The following is a 21,946-nucleotide window of genomic DNA, read 5'->3' on the forward strand; positions in this document are numbered from 1 at the left end:
AGGGTGTGCAGACACTGAGAGGCATGTTGCAGATTGTGTGCAGAGGCCTCAAGAACGTATTGGGATGGCTGTTGGTGCAGCAACCACAGAAAATGAAGACTAGATTTTAATTTTCAAAATATCATTTGGTCATCCGTTGGACCATTTCACCCACGCATAAACTAGATTTTAACTTTCAATTTCCTTGTACATCCCAATTAATGCTGCAACCATCACACAGAAGGGTGTGCAGACACTGAGAGGCATGCTGCAGACTGTGTGCAGAGGCCTCAAGAACGGGCTGGGATGGCTGTTGGTGCAGCAACCACAGAAAATGAAGACATGTAGATAACCTACAAATCACCGGTTTCCTATTCAACCACAGTTCGGTACCAGGTTCAGGCATATTCTTGTGATCAAACCAACTATGGGTCCGGTGTGCCATTTAACCATTTTGGACCAATAAGTCCGGTATGGTCCGATCTGAGTTTAATAACACTGATTAAACCCACAACTAGATTCAACAAATTGAAATATCGGTCATGGTACCTATGCAAATACACACCCAAATGTAGCAGTCACATCACGGATTTTGCCATAACATGTAAGATATTGAAAAGAAAATTTAGATATTTAATATAATCATCCCTTATGTATACGTAAATCACACAGCAGCTACTCTAACAATATAAAAGAAAGCGCAAAGATTTGTAAATTACCTTTAAGAAATTCCCCACGTTAGCTGAAATAATATCAATGACAACAAAACCATGTGCTTGCAGACACTTGCAGAGCCTCTGGAAAATAAAATGAAACAGGTTAGCTAACCAATCAGAAAAAAAAAATCAAAGCACACATGTACAGTAAATAATGACCTCGCAACATGTATTGCTAAAAATATGAGAAATACATTTTCTATTTCAATAATATGATGATATTATTATTTTTATAATATGGAAGAATCTTGGATGATCATTAGGATTTATTCTTCTCTTATATTTTTACCATTTGCTTCGATATTATTTAACTACGAATTTTATAATTATAGGGATATCTTATTAGCACCAGACTTATGATTTATAGACATATCATATGTAGAAATAATTTCTTATAAATTTTTCTATTTATCGTGATCAACTGATATAAAATAAATTCATTGTGCAATCCATCCAGTCTTCAAAGTGCAATTATACTCACCGATCTCTTTTGACATTCTTTCACTATTTAGTCCCAAAAACAAAATAATTGAAGTCCAATCAGTTACCTCTAGCAGTATATCTTATTTCCGGCATCATCACTTTTTTCATTGTGCTAATCTGGATTGCCACCAGTTATTTGTATTAGCTACCACTGACTTTTTCATCGACACACCTTATGCTAGCTACCTTTCAAATGAACTAACCCTACCAAGTCCCAGATGCACTAGCCCAATCTATGTGCCAGATACACTACTCCCGTTTATGTCCAAGACGCATTGGCCTCATCAATGTTGTGTATTCAATGCCCTCATATTATGTCATAGATGCAATAGCTAAATCTGTCCCAGATGAACTGGACACATCTTTGTCCCAGATACACCAGCTCTGTCTTTGTCCCATAAAAACTGGCACCATATTTGAATCAGAGGTGCTGGCATGAATTATGTCTTATGACACAGGCCTCATCTCTGTCCTCGACGCACCATCTAGCCATCTACTCCCTATAAGTACTAGCTTTGTCTATATCCCAGAAGTTGTTAAACTAAGTTTCAATTATAAAAAATTTGAGTATCCAATAATATTGTTTTGAAGCGTCCCAATGTGATTTTAAGAATAGTAATGACAGACAAACTTAGATTAGCATATTGAAGATCATTCAACTATTTGGCTAAGATATTTTCTCATTGACTTCTCCCACATTCCTACATGTTTTTCCAACAAATTTCTTAGTCTACCTCAAATTTTATGTTCTTTATTTTATTTTTGAGGAAGTGAGAGCTATTTTCACATAACAAACTAAAACTTACTAAGCTTCACCTTGTGGGGGTGAGAAAAATATGAATAAAATTTATCTTAGAATATTTCAGATTATCTTAGATGATCTTTGAGGATTAATTCTTCTTGTATATACTAATATAAAATTAAAATCAGATTTATTACAATATGATTTATAGGCATCTTATAACACGTAAGTAGGGATGAAGTATCCCATAATTATTTGTATTTATTGTAATAAGCTTATAAAAGACGAACTTCATTGTTGAAGAACCATTTTAAATGGACTGGCTTATTAAACTTGGTTTAGTACAATAAATAGAGGGTTAAATATTTAGTTCAGTACAAGCATCGACATATTTCATTTTTACTACAATAAGAAAAAAACTAGAATCTTAGTACAACAACTTTAATTTTATTATTTTTATTTAAACTCTGTTAATGGTTAATATAGTTGAGAACATGCTTGATCTTTAATAATTATCACATATATTTTTTAAAGCGAAAATTAATGTTAATATGCAATTAACCTTAAAGGAACAACTAATGATTTTAAATTTACAAAACAAAACATATGCTCAACTATATTAACCAACTACTCACCCTAAACAGAGGAGATCTGATATCCTCTGATAACATCGACATGATATAAGAATTAATAAAAGTGTTTCTAATAATACAATTTTAATCAAGATATTCTAAATTGTCTAATCCAAATAAAAATGTTCTCAACATGAGACCAACATTGAACTCTAGCAAAAAGGGAAACATTGAGCTAAAATCAAGTGTTTTTTTAAGACAGCATGAGTGCTTTATTTATATTGTGAAAAAAGGAATCAATACAATTTATAAAGGAGATTTTATATCCAATACTAACAAAGATAAGATACAGGAATAAATAAAACTGTTCCTAATAATACATATATAACAGATATTCTTTATTATATAATTTAGATGAAAATGTTCCCAACATCTAGCCGACAGTTTTAAAAAAGGGTCGAGATATCATGTTAAACTCTATGAAAAAGATAGATTAGGTTATCAACTGATTACATGCACAAGTTGCCAGGTTTCTAGACTGCCGAGTTTATACTAGTTGGTCTTTATTAGAAATTAAATAATTAAGTGCAAATTATATAAGACAACACATAAGTATGAAGAAAAGCTACCTTCCACACCGCATCTCTTTTTGCACTACCAACTACACATGGATGATGTGAGCAAAGTAATATTCTGACAAATGAATCTGGAGTATGTTTCAGAGCTGCTGGTGACATCATAAGCAAAGCCTTAACCAACACCTCAACAGATGGAACAAACGAAACTTGAGGATCCAAAGAAATATCAGTATCACTGCAAATTCAAATATTAAGAGTTTTAAAGCAGAGTGGAAAAGATTGAGATTGACGAGGGCAGAAATACAAGAGTATGATTGAAATGTTATACAACACTAGGACCATGTTTGATACCCTATATAATAGTTAGTGAGAACTCACAAGTGGTATGAAAAAGAGCACTTAACAACAAAAATTGAATTCCAAAATAGATTCTTCTAAGCCTCTTGGCCAATAAGATAGGCAAGATAGGCACAGGAATTATTTACTAGATTGTAGAAGAAATTACTCCAACAACATTAGGCACCAGTTTTCCAGAAGCAAAACTAAAGATACTATCAACTGTTACCAATCTTATAAAATAGCATTATTCAGTCGTATGACTACCAATAATTTAGAAAAGCATAAAAAATCCCAAAGGGGAATTTGAAGAGGAACTTTCCAGATAATTTATGACCTCTGGATAAGAGAAACAGTAAGAGCTTATTGTAGGTCCAAATCTAATAACAAAATATGCAACTATTAGTATGAAGAGACACCTTTCTGAAATAACCACATCCAAGTACAGCTGACTAATTTAATTGATAAATATGCATATCAGTGTACAATAAGCTATTTACCTTATTTTTAAGGCTAAATGTTTTTCTCCAATCAAAGAAAGGTACTTTGAAAATTCCAAGAATAGATCTTCAGATAACTTAGGAGCAGACGTGATAATCTTCCTAGTAACGTTATATGTCATTCTTCGAATATCCCACCTCGGATGGCATATAAAAAACACGAGTAACTGCATTAAGTTAACAATAAATGAGTCAACTTAAAATACTAATATAGGAATCTGATAAAATGAAAAATGTTTTACCTGTAACAGCAATCTAACAGAGAAGTTGGATAGTGTACTGCAGGATAAAGAAAACAAAACACAATAAAGCATACAACAATAAAGACGAAAACAATAGACAACTTTTTAGCATTATAATGAAATTTACCGCTGTAAATGTTCCACAAGAAGCACTTCAAGAAGATCAACACATGCCATGCTATCCTCAATTGATAGCTTTGAAGCCTGCAGAGCAAATTTTCAGATATGTAGAATAAATCCTGTGTAATGCTATTAAACAATTTTTAGTTGAGTAATCACCATAGAAATTGGCACAACCGAAGATTCATTTTGTGATATCAGAGCCCATATCTTTTCTTTTACCAATGCTTCCTCTGGGAAAATAGAACACAATAGAACAAATGAAATTTTTTGGCAGAAAAAAAATTAAAAAAAAAAAAAAAGAACACTAGTACTTCGACTTTAAAAAAATAAAGATTTCTACTAATACAAACCAGCTTTAATATCAACAGCAGCTATCTTTGCAACTAGTAACAAGGCGTACATGCCATCTAAACGTTGTACTGCCTTAGTATAGCCAGTTTTAACAAGTTGGACAAGAGCACCAAACAACGGTAACATCTGAAAAATACTTAATTGAAACATGAGTGAATCAAATTCGTGCACAAGATAAATTGAGAATTATAAAAAATCAAAGTAACAGGTCACCTTTAAGATAGCATCTTCATTTTTGGAAATAGTATGTAGACTACGCAGAAAACACTTTCTTAGCGTTTCCTTCTCTTTGAGGCCAGAAACAAAAAAGGAAACCAAACTCTCTTGAATGACATCTGTAGATCTAACTGCCCAAGAAGCTATGGCTGACAAAATCGCAATTTTAACCTCCTCATTTCCTGTCAATTAAATGTGGAGCATGAGTTTGCAATAAATAATAGTATGATCCTTTTGCAAGGGATTTTTACATGTAAAAAAGGTCTTTAAAATTAAAAGAGAACTCGTAAATTTTCTGAAATAATAAAGTAATCTGTTAAAAACAAATTGCAAAAAACAGTTTTAAGTAAACATTACTTCCTCTATTACTATTTTAAGTGACTTTGTTAAGGTTTTTGATCAGGAACCAAAAAATATAATATCCTTTGCAGCTCCTTGTAGTGTTATGAAGTTCCCTATTGACTATTTTATCATTTCTAATTCACAATAAATACAAATTAGTTGTTCTCTATTTACACTTCCATGATAAATGCGTAAGTTCATTAAAATTTGTGTAGGAAGATATAATTAACGTTAATCATATAAGTACGAAGGAATATTTTTCTCAAGTATCAACATTTAAAAAGGAACAAAGAGATTAAACGGCATTTCACATTTTTATCCCCTGTAGCCTATTATGTTAATTTTATTTGTCCCCCTCCCCAATATGTACTTTATCTGATCCTCAATATTTCATTAGGAGGATATCTGATCCCCTTCCACAATATGTACTTTATCTCTTTCCTCTCTAATAATATATGATTTTATCATTGAATAAAAAAGTATATCACCAACTTAGTAAAGAAAAATATACATATAACAGATTCAAAATTCAAAAGAATATTAGAACTTATGTTTACCATCATCCTTGTAGTATGATAGAAGAAAATCGCATATTGTACGAGCCAGACTGATGAGGTGTTTTCCATCTGGTGCATTAGACAATTCTTGTATTGCATTTACCACCCCTACTCTCTGGTATGGAAAAGTAAGCCTTCCTTCTGAGCCTGTTCGAATGAAATTTGTGTGGTCAAATATATTATAAAAGCACCATTAACATTGTCAATCAAAAATCAAGATAACCCCCACATCACCAAATGGTTTAACTGGTATCATAACAAGCCAAATATACAAGCATAAGGCAATTTAATACCTTTAATAACAGCTTTGATAGCATTGAACATTGTGTCCAATGCATCTGGATTACTAGATTTTTGGCTCAGACTCCTGACTATAGACAGTGCCCCATCCCTTCTCCCTTCATCAGCATGCCGAACTTGTGCTAATACTACTGAAAGAATTTCAGCTGCGTATTTACTCAGGTCAAGGTTAACAGACTTCAAAAGAATCCCAACAGACTCCAACACAATCTCCGGATTGCGTTTTAGCATTTTAACAGAAGATGGTATAACAATATTTTGAAAATCTTCATGTGACAGTTGCAAATAAAGAAGACGAAATGCCTCAGTAAGACTCTTTCCAGGCTTTTCTTTTGCACTCAGTATCGCACTAACATATATATCAAGAAACGTTGGCTGTAAGGAACAAAGAACTACATCAGACCCTAGAAGGTTAAAATCAAACCCAATGCAAAGTATAAACAAGAAAAATTGCATACACTCACTCACCTTGAATTCCACAACTAAAGAGGGAGACTGAAATGAGAACTCCAGCAACAACATTAATAATTCAGGACAATCCTTGAAAGGAATTCGTCCATTTCTCAGCTCTTCCATGTAGACTTTATAGATATTAGGTGACTGAAAAGCAGAAACATATAAATTACAATATAATTTCTTATATACATTGAAACTGCAAAGGAGGAAGTCAAAATTTTACATGTTGTGTTATTTATAGTGAGTCGTACATCAATTTATACAATGATATTTTTTCACTGACAGTAGCGTCACTCATCACTTCTCTATCTTCTCTCACTCTCATTATCGTACAATTTTGTCGTAAAACATATTGTACAGCTACCATCTCTTAAACCCAAGCATAAAATTGAGGACATTGCTATTATTACTATTAATAAAATAAAAGAAACGACAGTTGGGCTGAACCTGGGAAAACAAACGGAAAATTTTTTTCCTGCAAGCCCTTCCCTCACGAAAAGACCTTTGCAAGACTAAACTAAGCAAAGAAGCTTGCGCCGAAGCCACTCTACACAAAGCATTCTTGGAAAGCGCGGCGAACTGGCTCTTGCTCAGAAGTAAACACGACCAACTGAGAAGTCTATAGCATCCAACATGAGATTGAGACTTGGATTGCTTTTCCATATTCTGAACTAGAGCTCCTGCGAAAGTCTTCATGAACACCTCTCCTCCTAACGCTCTCACAATCACTTCATCGACCGCTTTCCTCGATCTGAGATCATCGTAAATCGCAACCGTTCGGAACACTATATCGGTAAGTAGCGAAGCGAGCTCGGTTGACATTTCTGCAAAATAGACCACACTGATTAGGTCGAACAACAAACAAATCGCGCATTCAGACCTTCATGATTGATTAAGCAAGAACAGAGACAAAAATAAAGCAGCGTTCTTGATAAAACGATCGCCGTTTAGAGGAAATGGAAATGGTGAATTGAGTTTGGGGAGTGTGAAATGGAAATGGCGCATTGGTGTGATGGTTTCGGTGCTGACCTGAGGCATAGGAACTCAAGAACGCAGGGATTTCGCGACGGAATACCCGAACACGTTGGTTAGTGGAGGAAGTGGAAACCAATTCGGAGAGGGAAACGAGAGATTGCAATGACTCCGCCATTGCAAAGATCCGAAGGAAATTGCAAGCTCGGAATAGGATAATCTAATGCAGCCACGCTTCAACTCCTACAAACACAGTGCGTTTCAGTTCCTCACTACTGAGATTAGCTAGGGTTTTGGGTACTGCTATAGCTTGAACCTGTCGTGTTCGGTTCGGACTTTCGTTGAAACGAAAAACAAATCAACGACAATTTTTTTCTTTTTCTATTTTCAATTCTTTTTTCACTTCTTTCTTCTTGGATCTTGGCGATTATAATTGCTGGGTTACAAACATGGGCAATACTATTCACACCCTGACTTACTCTTTAAACCCAAAAACAACTGAAAAGACATTCTAACCCAACCCTTTTCCCTGTCCCCTCCCTCCAAACAGCTAATACCACCGAATGATATATTTTTTAGCTATATTGAAAATCTTATGTTACTTGTAATCCTAAAATCAAGAAATAAAAGAAAAACTCGTACCTCTCTCATTATAAAATAAAACAAAACTTTATATTTCTTTTTTTTCTAATTATTATCTATATCGGTATATAATTGAACTTCATAGCAGTTGAGAAGGTAATTAACATCTTTATCTACATTTTTTTAAAAGTTTATATGTTTTCATAGATTTTTTTTTCTCATTTTTGTTTATGATATTATCATTAATATTAATAGGTCAGTTAAAAAAAGGGAACTTCTCAACTTATTTAATCATATGCTAAAATAATGTTATGGTTTAATATTTTGTTTTAGATTCTTGGGTTTTTAGTAACTTTAGTGTTTATGTCATTAAATTTAAAGAAAATTATATATGTTTTCAGTAAAATTTCAGATAGAAGATTTGGATTTGATGTAACGTGTTCACAATAGTAACTTTTTTGTGCAGGATTGTTGTTTAAACTTATTTTTAACGTTTAAGATGAGATTTGTATGTGTTGAATTTGCAACATCTCAATTTTTGCAACTTAAAAATTACTAAAATAAATTTTTATTATGAATATTTAGAAAGCAGATAGTCTAATATATATGGTATATTAGAATAGTCATCATATAGGATTACAATAATATCACACACATACATTTCTCAACTATTTCTTCTGTTTCCAAACTATACCTAATAGGATCTAATATCGCTCGATCGTCCAAATTGATAGTGTTTCAACCACAAGAGGTACCACTACACCTGCATCTTCATCTGCTTACACCAATAAGGTGATCATTGCAAAAGAAAATAAACAACTCGAGGGAGATAATACAAAAGAAGGGTAAGCTAATTGAATAAGAGACTACAATTGCATTATAAAATAATCCATGTGCATACAAATTTATATATTCAACAAATATAGCACAACCACACAACATATCATTATGAATCAAACTCTTATAAACTCAATATTATCTGGATGCGTCCTTTTGTGTCAAACTAATGAAGTCATGTACCTGTGGTGAAATAATGAAATAATGTGCTCTCCCCAAGCTACTGTTAGAAAATGATTACTCAAACAATACTAATAATAATAAAAATATAAAATAATATAATAATAATTATTAAATCAATAATAATATTGAGACATATATATAAAACAATGAATATTAATCAGATATCAACAATTATAATAACAATAATAAACAAAAAATAAACAAGGAAAGGAGTAAAAATATTATGAGTTGAGGCACGCATAGCGCTATCCTTAGAGAGAAAACGTCCCTTTTGCACAAGGCTAAACAAATATATCAATACACAATCATATGTGTTTTTTATCATATGTGTTTCTCTCCCAAGATACAACAACTCGTCAGATCGATCGAGTGCAACGAAGGATCTCCGAACCTTATGAACACCACTATCTTAAAGATAATATAGAGAAGAAAAGAACACTCTTGAGAAAAAAACTCTTATTTGTTATTCTTTGTTATTATGTCTTTCCCCATGCACCTAGGTGGTATTTATAGGTAGAAAAGGGAGACAAAAAAGTAAATAGTAATAAGAATATAGTTGTTAGTCATTAAAAACATTAACCCATAAATTAAAGGTCTATAAAAATTTTAGTCACAGTAAGTTTTTTATTTTAATTATTTATTTTTTTAAATTATATTAAAATATTTCTAACAATCCCCCACATAATTTAAAAAATAAAACAAAAATATATTATCTTTTAAAACAAAATATTGTAGTTCAGTGTAAGGAACCTTCCGGGTCTGACCCTTACACCTAGTGCTTATAAACTTCCACCCGAAAAAATGCAAAGACTTGATTGTCTTGAACTACATCCTCTGTGACCAGGTTTTAGTAAATAACACATACAATATCGATGTTCATTATAGGTTCTAATTAGTGGGTGCACGTTACGGCCTTGTGCATGTATCTGTTTCATGAGTGTCACTTAGAGACTTACCCATGTCTCACAATGGCGGCCCCACTATCATACTCACTAGGTAAACCCCAAAGGGTGGTTTGTGACTCACACCCCTACAATAATTGTCATTGAGTTTATTAAGAGGTATTTTATAAAATAATGCAGATACCTCAACCATTGGGTTTATTAAGAGGTATTTTATAAAATAAGCATAATAATGCACATACCTCAACCTAATTATTGTCACAATTTATAGTACACCTTGCCATAGAAATAGGGATGACAACGGGGCGGGGATGGGTTTCGCTATCCCATATCCATCCCCGCATAAAAATTTCATCCTCATCCCCATACCCAAACCCAACGGGTATCAAACTTTTTTCCCATCCCCATCCCCACCGGGTAACGGGTATAATCTCGTACCCATACCCGTACCCGTGTTCTAACTACTTCAATATTAATTTTTATAAAAGAAAAAAAATTACGGTAAAGAAAACATAATATTATGAAATATTCAATATTAGGAGGATTTTCTTTGATGCCAAATACCTTAAAATAAATTATAATTGTTTACATTTTATATTAGAATACCAAATAAAATTTCATGTGAACCAAAACATTTATTAAATTTGCAAACTACAACATTGATGAACTTAGTTGATAAAATTAAAAAATATTTCAAAAAATATAAAAGGAAAACAAATATTCAAATTAAAATATATTTTAAATGTTTGTTTACTTCAATTTTTTAAATTCTAATGAATCTTTTTTTTATACACTAATAAAAGTTATAATATATCACTTGATCAAAATGACACAAAGAACAAATAATAAAAGGAAAACAAATATTCAAATTAAAATATATTTTAAATGTTTGTTTACTTCAATTTTTTAAATTATAATGAATCTCTTTTTTATACACTAATAAAAGTTATAGTACATCACTTGATCAAAATGACACGTAGAACAAATAATAAACATAATAATAAAATTTTGACATAAATTTTGTATCTTTTGAACTTCAATATATGTAGGATAGTGACAAAAAAATATTCATAGAAATTACATTAAATTTGTATATTGTAGTAAATAAAAGTTATTTATACAATTAAAGTGAAAAAAATTACAGTATGATTAATAGTGAGTTATAAAATAACAAATAATTAGATAAAATATATCGAAATATTATTCTACATGATGAAAATAAACAATAAATAAAAATATTAAAAAACTAACAAATGTGTGTTTTAGAAATAATTTGAGAGACTATCGAAAGAAATCGCACAAAGGAAATCAAATGTATAATTAAGGTATGATAAAATGAAAAAAACCTTAGAGAACTGATTATTAAATTATGTTTGAAGTGGTTAAAAATAAATAGAAATATCATTAGTGACCAAAAAATTTGTCATTAAATTACAAATAAATCAGTAATTAAATTGGTCACTAAATCAAGTGTCGATTCGATCATTGAATCGGTCACTAATTTAGTCATTGATTCAGACAATAAATCAACTACTACCACCAATGACGAAAAAATAGTGACTGATATGGGTTACTAACTAAATCAGTCACCATTTCATATTTTTTTTGTAGTGAATTATCATATACTATTCCTAAATATCATTATATATATATATATATATATATATATATATAATTTTAACCACTTCAAACAGAATTTAAAGTGAAAAAATTACATTATGATTAATAATGAGTTATAAAATAAAAAATAATTAGATAGAATATATCGAAATATTATTCTACATGATGAAAATAAAAAAAATAAATAAAAATATTAAAAAACTAACAAATGTGTGTTTTAGAAATAATTTGAGAGACTATCGAAAAAAATCACACAAAAGAAATCAAATGTACAACTAAGGTATGATAAGACGAAAAATATCTTAGAGAACTAAGAAAACTTTTCAAATATCAACATATATACTTAATGGTTGAAAAATAACGAAAATTATTTTAATGAAACAAAAGAGTTCTTCAAATTAAACAAAAATTAATAATAATAATAAGTAAAGAATTTTTTTTATATTACCTTAAATTGAGAGTATAAACATTCTCATGTGAAAGGAAAATTTATAATAAATAAAAATATTAAAAAATAATATAAATATTCAAATGTGAGGCATAATTTTTCTTTTATTAACATACGTCATTTTAACATAATTACATAAAGGTTATGATAAGATAAAAAATATATTGGAGATGAGAATGAGTTTCATGACAAGTGAAATAATTAAAAGAAATAAAAAATAGAAAATATATATATACATATATATATATATATACATATATATATATATATAAGGGTTACTTGATTAATTGTGAATATTTTAATAATTTAAACGAGAATGGAGATATGGTGGGGACGGGTATTATGGCGGGTATATGTACATCCCCATACCCATCCCCATACCCAACTGAAAAAGTCGGGGATTCCCCATACCCATACCCATACCCAGTCAATGCGGGGATTCCCCGTCAAAACGGGGACGGGTTCGGGCAATACCCACGGGGACGGGTTTATTTGCCATCTCTACATAGGAATGAGACATAAAATTTAATCAAATAATTTGGTGTACTTTAGTCAACAACAACTTCGTTGTTACCCATTGAACTTCATTCTATGGGATCGCCATTCATGTGGAGATGGGTGTCCATTGTTGCAACTAATTTATGGGCTATAGTCTCATTCCCCTTGACGACTTAAATTCTTATTGTTGATGCATCAACCCTTTGATAAGCAGATCTGCAACATTTCTTTTTAACCTGACAAAGTCAAGAGAGATAATATCATGAGTAATTAAGTTTCTAATATATTTGTCTCTCATTCTCATATGTCAATTTTTCAATTTCATTGACATTTTTACTAAAAACTTTAAATATAATAATTTGATTGTCAGGATGCATTGGAAAAAAGAATAATTTATGCTTGCATAATAGATCATGATAGAACAACAACTTTTTAACATGTTTCCATGATAGGGCATTTTCATCCAAGGTTAAAACATAACCATAACCAATAAGTGATTTTGTGTCACCAAAATCAATATCCAATTTACATTAAAAATATCATTCAATAATCTCAAGAAATTGGACATATTGCCATAACTAGAAAAACAAATAATATCACACTAGATGGCAAAACAGTGAAGTATATATTCATTCACTTTATAATATATAACCAAGAATTTTTTATTAACATGTATGTTAACCATTGCAAGACACCCCCACACTTTGAAATATTTTAAATGTGGTTCTTTTTTCTTTCATAACTCATAACAAGTTTTATCTCAATCTTTTGTGTTCAAAATATGGTAAGCAAGATATAAAATTTCACTAATATAATGTTAGGCAAGCTAAAACTTGAAGCATAACATTTACCATATCAAACAAAAGCATTTTTTCTTTCTTTCTTTCGATGCACCATTATATTAACACCATATGAAATTGTTGCTTAATGAATTATACCATGAATTTTACATAAAAACACTAATTTGTAAAGACATGTATCATCACTTCTCTATTTAATTAATTTTGAACCTCAAAATTTCATAATTTGAATGGTCTCTAACCAAAATTTCTCAATATATAACATGATATATAACATCTTTATCAATGGTAAGAATAGACAATATTAAAGCATAAATTAATATAACAACATAAACATTAGCTATAGACATCACACAAAAAAAATTGTTCAATGAGAAGGAATTTCATTTATCCATAATATCGTTACCAATAGAAATAGAAACAATTATACACCTCAATTTTTAGGCTTAGTTGAAACTGATTTACATATAACAATAAGAAACACATTAGTTTATAAAATGTGTTTTCAGTCTTCAGCTCTATATTATTTTTAATTTTAGAAATGACTACAGATGAGTAATCAAAAAATAGAAATAACAATAAAATTTTTCTCTCTAAGAATGTTAGAAAGTGATTACTCAAACAATACTAATAATAATAAAAATATAAAATGATATGATAATAGTTATTAAATCAATAATAATACTGAGACATATATATAAAACAATGAATATTAATCAATATCAACAATTATAATAACAATAATAAATAAGAAATAAACAAGGAAAGGAGTAGAAATATCATGCGTTGAGGCACGCATAGCGCTATCCTTAGAGAGAAAACGCCCATACTGCACAAGGCTAAACAAATATATCAATACACAATCATATGTGTTTTTTATCATATGCGTTTCTCTCCCAATATACAACAACTCATCAGATCGATTGAGTGCAGCGAAGGATCTCCGAACCTTATGAACACCACTGTCTTAAAGATAATATAGGAGATAATATAGAAGATAATATAGAAGATAATATAGAGAAGAAAAGAACACTCTTGAGAAAAAACTCTAGTATTTGTTATTCTTTGTTATTCTGTCTTTCCCCATGTACCTATGTGATATTTATAGGTAGAAAAGGGAGACAAATAAGTAAATAGTAATAAGAATATAGTTGTTAGTCATTAAAAAATATTAACCCATAAATTAAAGGTCTATAAAAACTTCAGTAACAATAAGTTTTTTATTTTAATTATTTATTTTTTAAAATTATATTAAAATATTTCTAACAGCTACCCCACACAGGGTTAATCCCTTTTATAATCATAAGAAAAATGGAACCATCCTTATGAAAAGACCTCTTGTTACCCTCACCACCTAACCATTATCCTCTACGTGAGTATGAATAGCTAGTAGAGTTCATGATAACTTCACAAAAATGGAACAATATTGACTGTCAAGGCACACCTAATGAAACACATCATCAATGAGATTTCCTCCCCAAGAAATACCTTACAATAGTTCACTGCATACCTTTATTTCATAATATAAACCAATCATATACATCTTTAATCACATTTTCATATTCACATATCAACCGATTACAATCTCAAACATATACATACATAAAGTACATCAAAACAGTGAAAATCATTTCTCTAACCCCAAACTTCAAAACAAAGATCCCACCAGTCAAAATGAAGAATCACATGTCTAGGATCGAATGTCAAATTTTCAGCTTAATCTGACGATCAACAAAGTGAGAATCTTTATTTTACCAAAAGGATGCAGTGTTGAAAAAACTGGATAACAGTCATCAATGTTGATTTATTTTAAAACAGTCATCAATGTTGATTTATTTGATACTACTACATATCAGTACACTTGTTGAGAAATGATTATTGTAAAACAGTCATCAATGTTGATTTATTTTATTAGTTGATCTTGTATTATATTAAAATTGCGTTTCTTTTGACTAGTTTTTTTTTTTTGTACTTTTCAATTTATGAATTTTCAGATTTTTTTTGAATATATTTTTATGAAAAACTGAAATTTTTACTTGGATTTAATTGCACACTACTAGGTTAGAGTTTAGCATTTTATTGAATAATAGAGATTAATTCTCTAATAAAATAATTTGAAATTAAAGAAGACTATGAGAATTAAATAAAATTAATTACAATAATTTAATAGATAATTTAAATTCAAAAATAAAATTTAAATAAAATGCTTCCATCTTAAATTTGTTTTAAGCTTCCGAAATTCTTAAACAGCCTAATCAGTTTACTTATTCAACGTTGGTATTGTATTATAGGCATTGGTTTGAGAGGCTTCAAAGTTAAAACTAAATAAGTGACTTGTACTGTATGGCCTACCAATCTGTCGGCACTGCATGGCCCACCGGTCCATCGGCACAAAGAATATTCTTGAACTTCCTCGTTTCACCTTCGTCATCAAACAAGGCCGGAAGGGTTTATACACTTAACAACCCATCGGTACGTCGGTCTAACGGACCAAATCCGAGCGGCCACAGGCTGTTGCTAGCAACAGATAGATCGTGTGCCAAACTTAAGCGATCATCGGTCGATCGGCTATACGGGTGAAGCACATTTCATTGTTTAAGATTACTCACCCATAAAAGCGACCATCGGTCGATCGACCACGCAGGTGAAACACATTTCATTGTTTAAGGTTACTCACCCATAAAAGCGACCATCGGTCGATCGGCCACGCGGGTGAAACACATTTCATTGTTTAAGGTTACTCACCCATAAAAGCGACCATCGGTCGATCGGGCACGCGGGTGAAACACATTTCATTGTTTAAGGTTACTTACCCATAAAAGATAACCCGCCTAGCCAAGCGACCATCGATCGATCGGCCAAACGGAAAACCTGGACCAATCAGCCGATTTAATTAAAATTAAACAAGTCAGTAATCACAATTAAGGGATCATTGGGTCGTGATTAAGGAGCCCTAATCATAGGCCCGCACCGGAAACTATAAATAGGGCCGAGAGGTAGGTTGGTGAGGATCTTAATTTCGCATTTATTACAGCAGTTACGATTATCGACCGATCGACCCTAAAACTGATTTAAGCATCGAAGCCTTTTAGACAGGTACACTGATCATCTGTTCAACCTATCAAACAAGGAGGAATATTGTGTGGAGCGAAGGCTTTGACAGATTGTGGAAGAAAGCATCAAGGAGAGAAAAATGAAATTTGAGTGGTATTAGTAGGTGTTTGGTCCCTAGACACAAAACATGACTGTTCCATGATTGCGCTTTACTTAAGTTAGAGTGACTTCATGCAACGAAATTGTACTATGTTTCTGCTGGTTCCATCTTACTAGCTACATTGGTGCTATGCTATCTCTTCTCTATTGCTGGTTTTGTGTTGTATCTGTGAGTATTGTTAGCTTTCAAGTGTTAAAAACAAACTTAAATTATGTCTTTGATGAAAAAAAAAACTATAATCTATGTAACTTAAATTTTTCATATTAATTATTATAACTAAAACCATAGATGAATTCATAAGAGAAACATATATATATATATATATATATATATATATATATATATATATATATATATATATGATTCGAAGGCTCAACCTATTTTTCAATAAATAAAATTGTTCTTTAATATTTCTATTTATCGTTACATATTAAAGTTACTTTTTAAAAATCAATATATATATATATATATATATATATAACTATTAACGTATTTTCACTTTGCACAAGGTTGCTGGTATTTAATACATGATATTGCATTCAGTATCCAAGAAACTTTACGCATAATAAATATACATATCAAATATATATTTTATAATTGATTGGCTGCGAGTATAACTTTTCTCTCTTTTAATTAAATAAGAGCATTGTAATTTAAAAAAAAAAATTAAATCGAGTTTTGTAGAAAACATCAACAAACATCATTCTAAATAAAAAAAAAAAAGCAAGGACATGGTAGTAATTTACTTCCCTCAAATTGCAAGGTTAGATTATGGCGGTCATGCCTCGTGAGTGCATAATATTCCTCCATCTTATTTATTTTAGTCACGTCCCATGAAATGCCAAACATTAATTACATGCATTTACAATGCATGAAAAATAAAAAGTTCACTTCCAATTATGAGAAGCGATAAAAGTTAAATAAATTTTAAAATAATTAATATATTAACGACTTAAAATCTTTAACTGACTAGACACATGTTAACTATTAATTATATAATTAAAATAAGAAAATGTATTTTAAAAAAATATGATTCAATCAATTTTAACTAATAATATATTCATCATTTAGAAAAAGCAGAGACATTACATATGATTTATTTTTAATTCGTAATATATGATGGCAATAATTTGTTTTTTAATATTGTTCTTACTTTTCAATCAACTATTTTACCTTGGACTTTGAATATATTTTAAAAATTATAACTGACAGTTAATTTTTTTTGTTTATTTAAGACCAAATGGCTGTTTGCGGTGTGATGATTAAATTAGATTAGAACAAGACTAAAATAATTATTTTAAAGGGAAAATAACATATTAAAGTAAATTATAAGCATCTCAATAAATTGTATATGTTTTTTAAACTACGGTGATACAAATTAAATTATTAATTTGAAAAGCTATATAAATATTACTATAAGGCATACATCAAAATTTTAGAAAATTGATATGTAATACATTAAAAAAGCGAACGTTTTCTTAATTGAACTATGCATTCACGAAAATTTAATTATAGTAATTCATACTTTGCATTTAATTAATATGCCAATGCTGAACTAACTAAACTAAGTAATACAATTAGTGTTTTTTTAATAATATTAAAAATATTATTTTTCAACACAAATTAGTTGACATTTTTTCAACATATAATTTTATATATTGCATTATCATAGTCATTTAATTTAGTATTAATTATACTTTAGAAAAAATAACAATGAATAAAAAGTAACCTTACGTAATTGACAATTACATAAAATTATGACACTTTTATAATAGACTAAATTATTCGAAACCAATCAATGAACTACAATGATAGCATATCCTGTCATTATATAAATTATTTATTTGTATATTAAACAAAGAATTCACATATTCGTAATTGACTTTTTATTTGTTTCAATAATTAATTGAGGCTATGAAAATTAAAACATAGCACCATTAAGTATTTGATTAGCATTTTTTATATTATAAAATAATATGTTTTTTAAATGATTACATAATAAATCACAAAATTTATTGTTAGTTTTAAATTGCAGAAGGTTGTCTGCTTCATTTTGGTAAAATATAATAAGGTTAGGCACCGTTTTGGCAGTTTAATGGGTAATTATATTGGTATGGATATATACATTTGTTTAAACTTTAAAATTTCAATACAATTTTATTATGATTTTTCAGAATGTACTTATCATTAATTTTTTTTTTTTTTAAATTCTACTTAAATAAGTTAGAAGTTTGTCGGGACATGAACGAAATTAAGAAAAATAATGTTTTGGTCGATACATTCTAACGAAGTGTGTCTTTAGCATTGTAACAAAAGATGTTAGAGAATTATATTTTTAGTTAATCATTCAAAACAATATTTCATAGAGAAGTGGAGGCAATATATATATATATATATATATATATATATATATATATATATATATATATATATATATATATATATATATATATATATATAACATATGAGATCGATATTAAATAAACATTTTTAATAATTATATGTAAGTAATGAATATAAATATTTAATTATTTTATGTGATGATGCCTATTAATAATTATTATAGAATTTTATCTTGCTTTTTTAAAATTTAATTAATTGAAATAAAATTATTAATAAAGTCAGTAATAATCATAAAATAATCATTTTCATTTAAATACATTTTTTTAACTCTTCTCATTTTCATTTATTTCATCAGGAGTTAAGGTGTTCCTGGTGGTTTATTATACTCTTTGCTTTTCCGTTCGGTATGATAATTTCATATGAAAGTATTAATAAAATTATATAAAATGACAAGGATCTTCAATATGACAAAAAGTATGTTTTTCCTAGTATGTAACTTTTAAACTTTGGAACATTATTAACAACAACAAACATACACACTAGAATAATTAAAAAAATAAATAAGCATCACCCATCAATCCAATCTACAAATTATATAATAAAATTGATTTATATTTTCTTGAAGTTGCACATCATTTTAACACATTTATATTATGAGTGAATTATGATAAATTAAATTCTAAGTAATAATCTGGATAGCTTATGTCATTAATGAAATATATAAAGGCGACATACTAGCTTATAGATGTGATAGAAATAGGGGGTCATATTAGAATTTAAGTTTTAGTTTGCTATAAAAGACATGTTGCATGCCTATATTTGTTGTATACAGTATGATTAGCTTGAAAAAAGAGGAAGAAAGTTAGTTATGGACAAATAATGGAAACGTAAAAATAAACCAATAATAATAATAACAACAAAATAATAAAATCCGGAAATAATATTTCGAGATCACTAAATTTAAATCAAGGTTAAATATAATAGAAATATCATATAAATATTTATTATTTTTCAAAATTTTGATTCCTTCAAACTAGTATTTAAGAACTGATAATACGCATTGGTACACAGATTAGCAAAACCGTGATAACAGCAATAACAACGAAGTGTCCAATTTCTCTAATTTAAAAAAATAAATGTCAATATTATTTCCTTAAAACATTTAACGTTTCTGACAAGCAAGTAAATTAAAAAAAAAACACAGTACTTATTTTGAATTCTCCAAATAAGTAAAATATAATTGATTTATATTTGAAAGTAGTTAGTCCTACGATGTAATCCATGTTTTAACAATGAAGAAAGTCTAGTTTTGTTGCAAATTCTGTCAAAATGGATTTTAATTATCAGAAATGTCAAAATGAATTTTAATATGTGAATTAATTCGTGAGCTAATCTGATTTATTAGGGATTTAAATTAGGTTGGGTTGAATTCAATCTGATTCACTTAATTCACGGGTTGAAGGTGATCCATCAATATTTTTTAACAATTTTTTTAATAATTATTTATTACTCCTAATTATATAAGTCAAAATTTTATGTTTTTAATTGTTAGAATATTACTCAATAATATTTGAATAGTTTCAATGTTTAATTAATTTGATTGTCAAGTTTATATACGTTGATATTTTAATCTTTAACTATAATCTTAATACTAAATCACTCACGCAACCCTCTTATAAATAATTTTTTAAATTAACATGACAAAAATTTGTAGTTTTTTGTATTTATATTTTGTTGAATTGCATGACAGAAAATATGTAATATTAGCCATGTTTTCTTGGATTATACAGACACTTTTTTGAAAACACTTCATCATATAATGGTGGTGAGCATGATGAAAATATTAGTTATTGATTTTATTGTGATTGTCATCTCATGAGTTAGCTTATAAAATTATTTAAATATTTGAATATTTAAAAATAAATAAATAAATAATTTTGCTATGTGGTTTGGTGAGCCAAGTCACTTAATCCACCAACCCATGATGGATTGAGCTAACCCATGGTGGATTGAGCTGAATGATAAGATTCCTTATTCACCAAAAAGTGAGTTAGGTTGCGTTCACTCATTTTTAACCCGACTCGTAACGAGTCAACTCGTGTGAGCCGAGTCAGCTTATTTTCACATATGTCTACAAACTCTATAAATTACTTTGTTTGACATCTCTACAAGCTCTATAAATTACTCTGAACTCTATATACTTGTATGAAGGGTTGGAAGTTTCAGGTTACCTCGAGACAAAACGATTAAAGAGAATAAAGAGAATGAGTGGATGCAAACTTCATCCTACTTAATATAAAAAAAAAAAAGTGTAGTAGTTCAGGTTGGTTAAACCTTATTGTAGAAATTGCTGATAGTTTCACTGGTATAGCAACAAAAAAATTGATGTTTTAGCACAGGGGCATTAATTGCGAACCTGGTCGTAGGTGTATAAATCTTTGAAGGTGGTGGTGAGAAAGAAGGTGTATATATGGTGCACATGGAGTGTTATTTATTAACCCTTTTCTGCAGGATCCATCCATATACAGACTAACCGGGTAGGGAAAACTGGGAACAAGAGTGACCAAATATTGAAGAGGCTTCAATGTGGTAGATTCAAGTATTTTTCTTTCAACACACATGATAATAGTAAGTACCATTTCTCTTCTTTTTCTCATACATATCCATAATGGCAACTCTGGACTTTCACCTGTTCTTCTATAACATACTCATGCTACCAATAAAATTAATTGACCTCCCCTTTGAAATAGTTGGAAAACAGAACACTTAGGTAAAAGGCAATAAATGTAAAATATTCTCAGAGATGGAAGAAATAAAATCCACGAAAGAAAAAAAAGAGGGTAGAAAAGACACATCTAGCTGTAAGCCGGTTATGATGCATTTAACGCACATGAACTATGGTACATAGAATTGAATTCAAAATAGAAAATTGATAGGCCTCTCTTTATTACGAGCGTTATCTCCATCTGCTTGTGGTAGCAGAAGCTATTTAATTCACCACATCAAATATCACAGCCACTGACCTCTATATAAACCTACCCCCAAACTTATTAC

The 21,946-nt window shown here is 29.6% G+C and overlaps 1 protein-coding gene across 1 annotated transcript in view; it reads right to left on the reverse strand.

Annotated features, from left to right (window-relative positions):
* LOC114188855 (protein ILITYHIA) overlaps positions 1-7,831 on the reverse strand; it is a 32,456-nt gene extending 24,625 nt beyond the window's left edge. The window contains exons 1-13 of the mRNA XM_028077513.1: positions 7,523-7,831; positions 6,941-7,317; positions 6,506-6,637; positions 6,031-6,412; positions 5,738-5,884; positions 4,836-5,020; positions 4,622-4,748; positions 4,428-4,501; positions 4,276-4,352; positions 4,149-4,185; positions 3,907-4,073; positions 3,122-3,305; positions 699-776 (exon numbers count right to left, since the gene is read on the reverse strand). Of these exons, the coding sequence (XP_027933314.1) occupies positions 699-776; positions 3,122-3,305; positions 3,907-4,073; positions 4,149-4,185; positions 4,276-4,352; positions 4,428-4,501; positions 4,622-4,748; positions 4,836-5,020; positions 5,738-5,884; positions 6,031-6,412; positions 6,506-6,637; positions 6,941-7,317; positions 7,523-7,643 (2,088 nt within the window). The 5' untranslated portion in view covers positions 7,644-7,831. The remainder of the gene's footprint in view (positions 1-698; positions 777-3,121; positions 3,306-3,906; positions 4,074-4,148; positions 4,186-4,275; positions 4,353-4,427; positions 4,502-4,621; positions 4,749-4,835; positions 5,021-5,737; positions 5,885-6,030; positions 6,413-6,505; positions 6,638-6,940; positions 7,318-7,522) is intronic.
* Between the last annotated feature and the right edge of the window lie 14,115 nt (positions 7,832-21,946).

Source organism: Vigna unguiculata, chromosome 6 (assembly GCF_004118075.2).
Source record: "Vigna unguiculata cultivar IT97K-499-35 chromosome 6, ASM411807v1, whole genome shotgun sequence".
Taxonomy (NCBI): domain Eukaryota; kingdom Viridiplantae; phylum Streptophyta; class Magnoliopsida; order Fabales; family Fabaceae; genus Vigna; species Vigna unguiculata.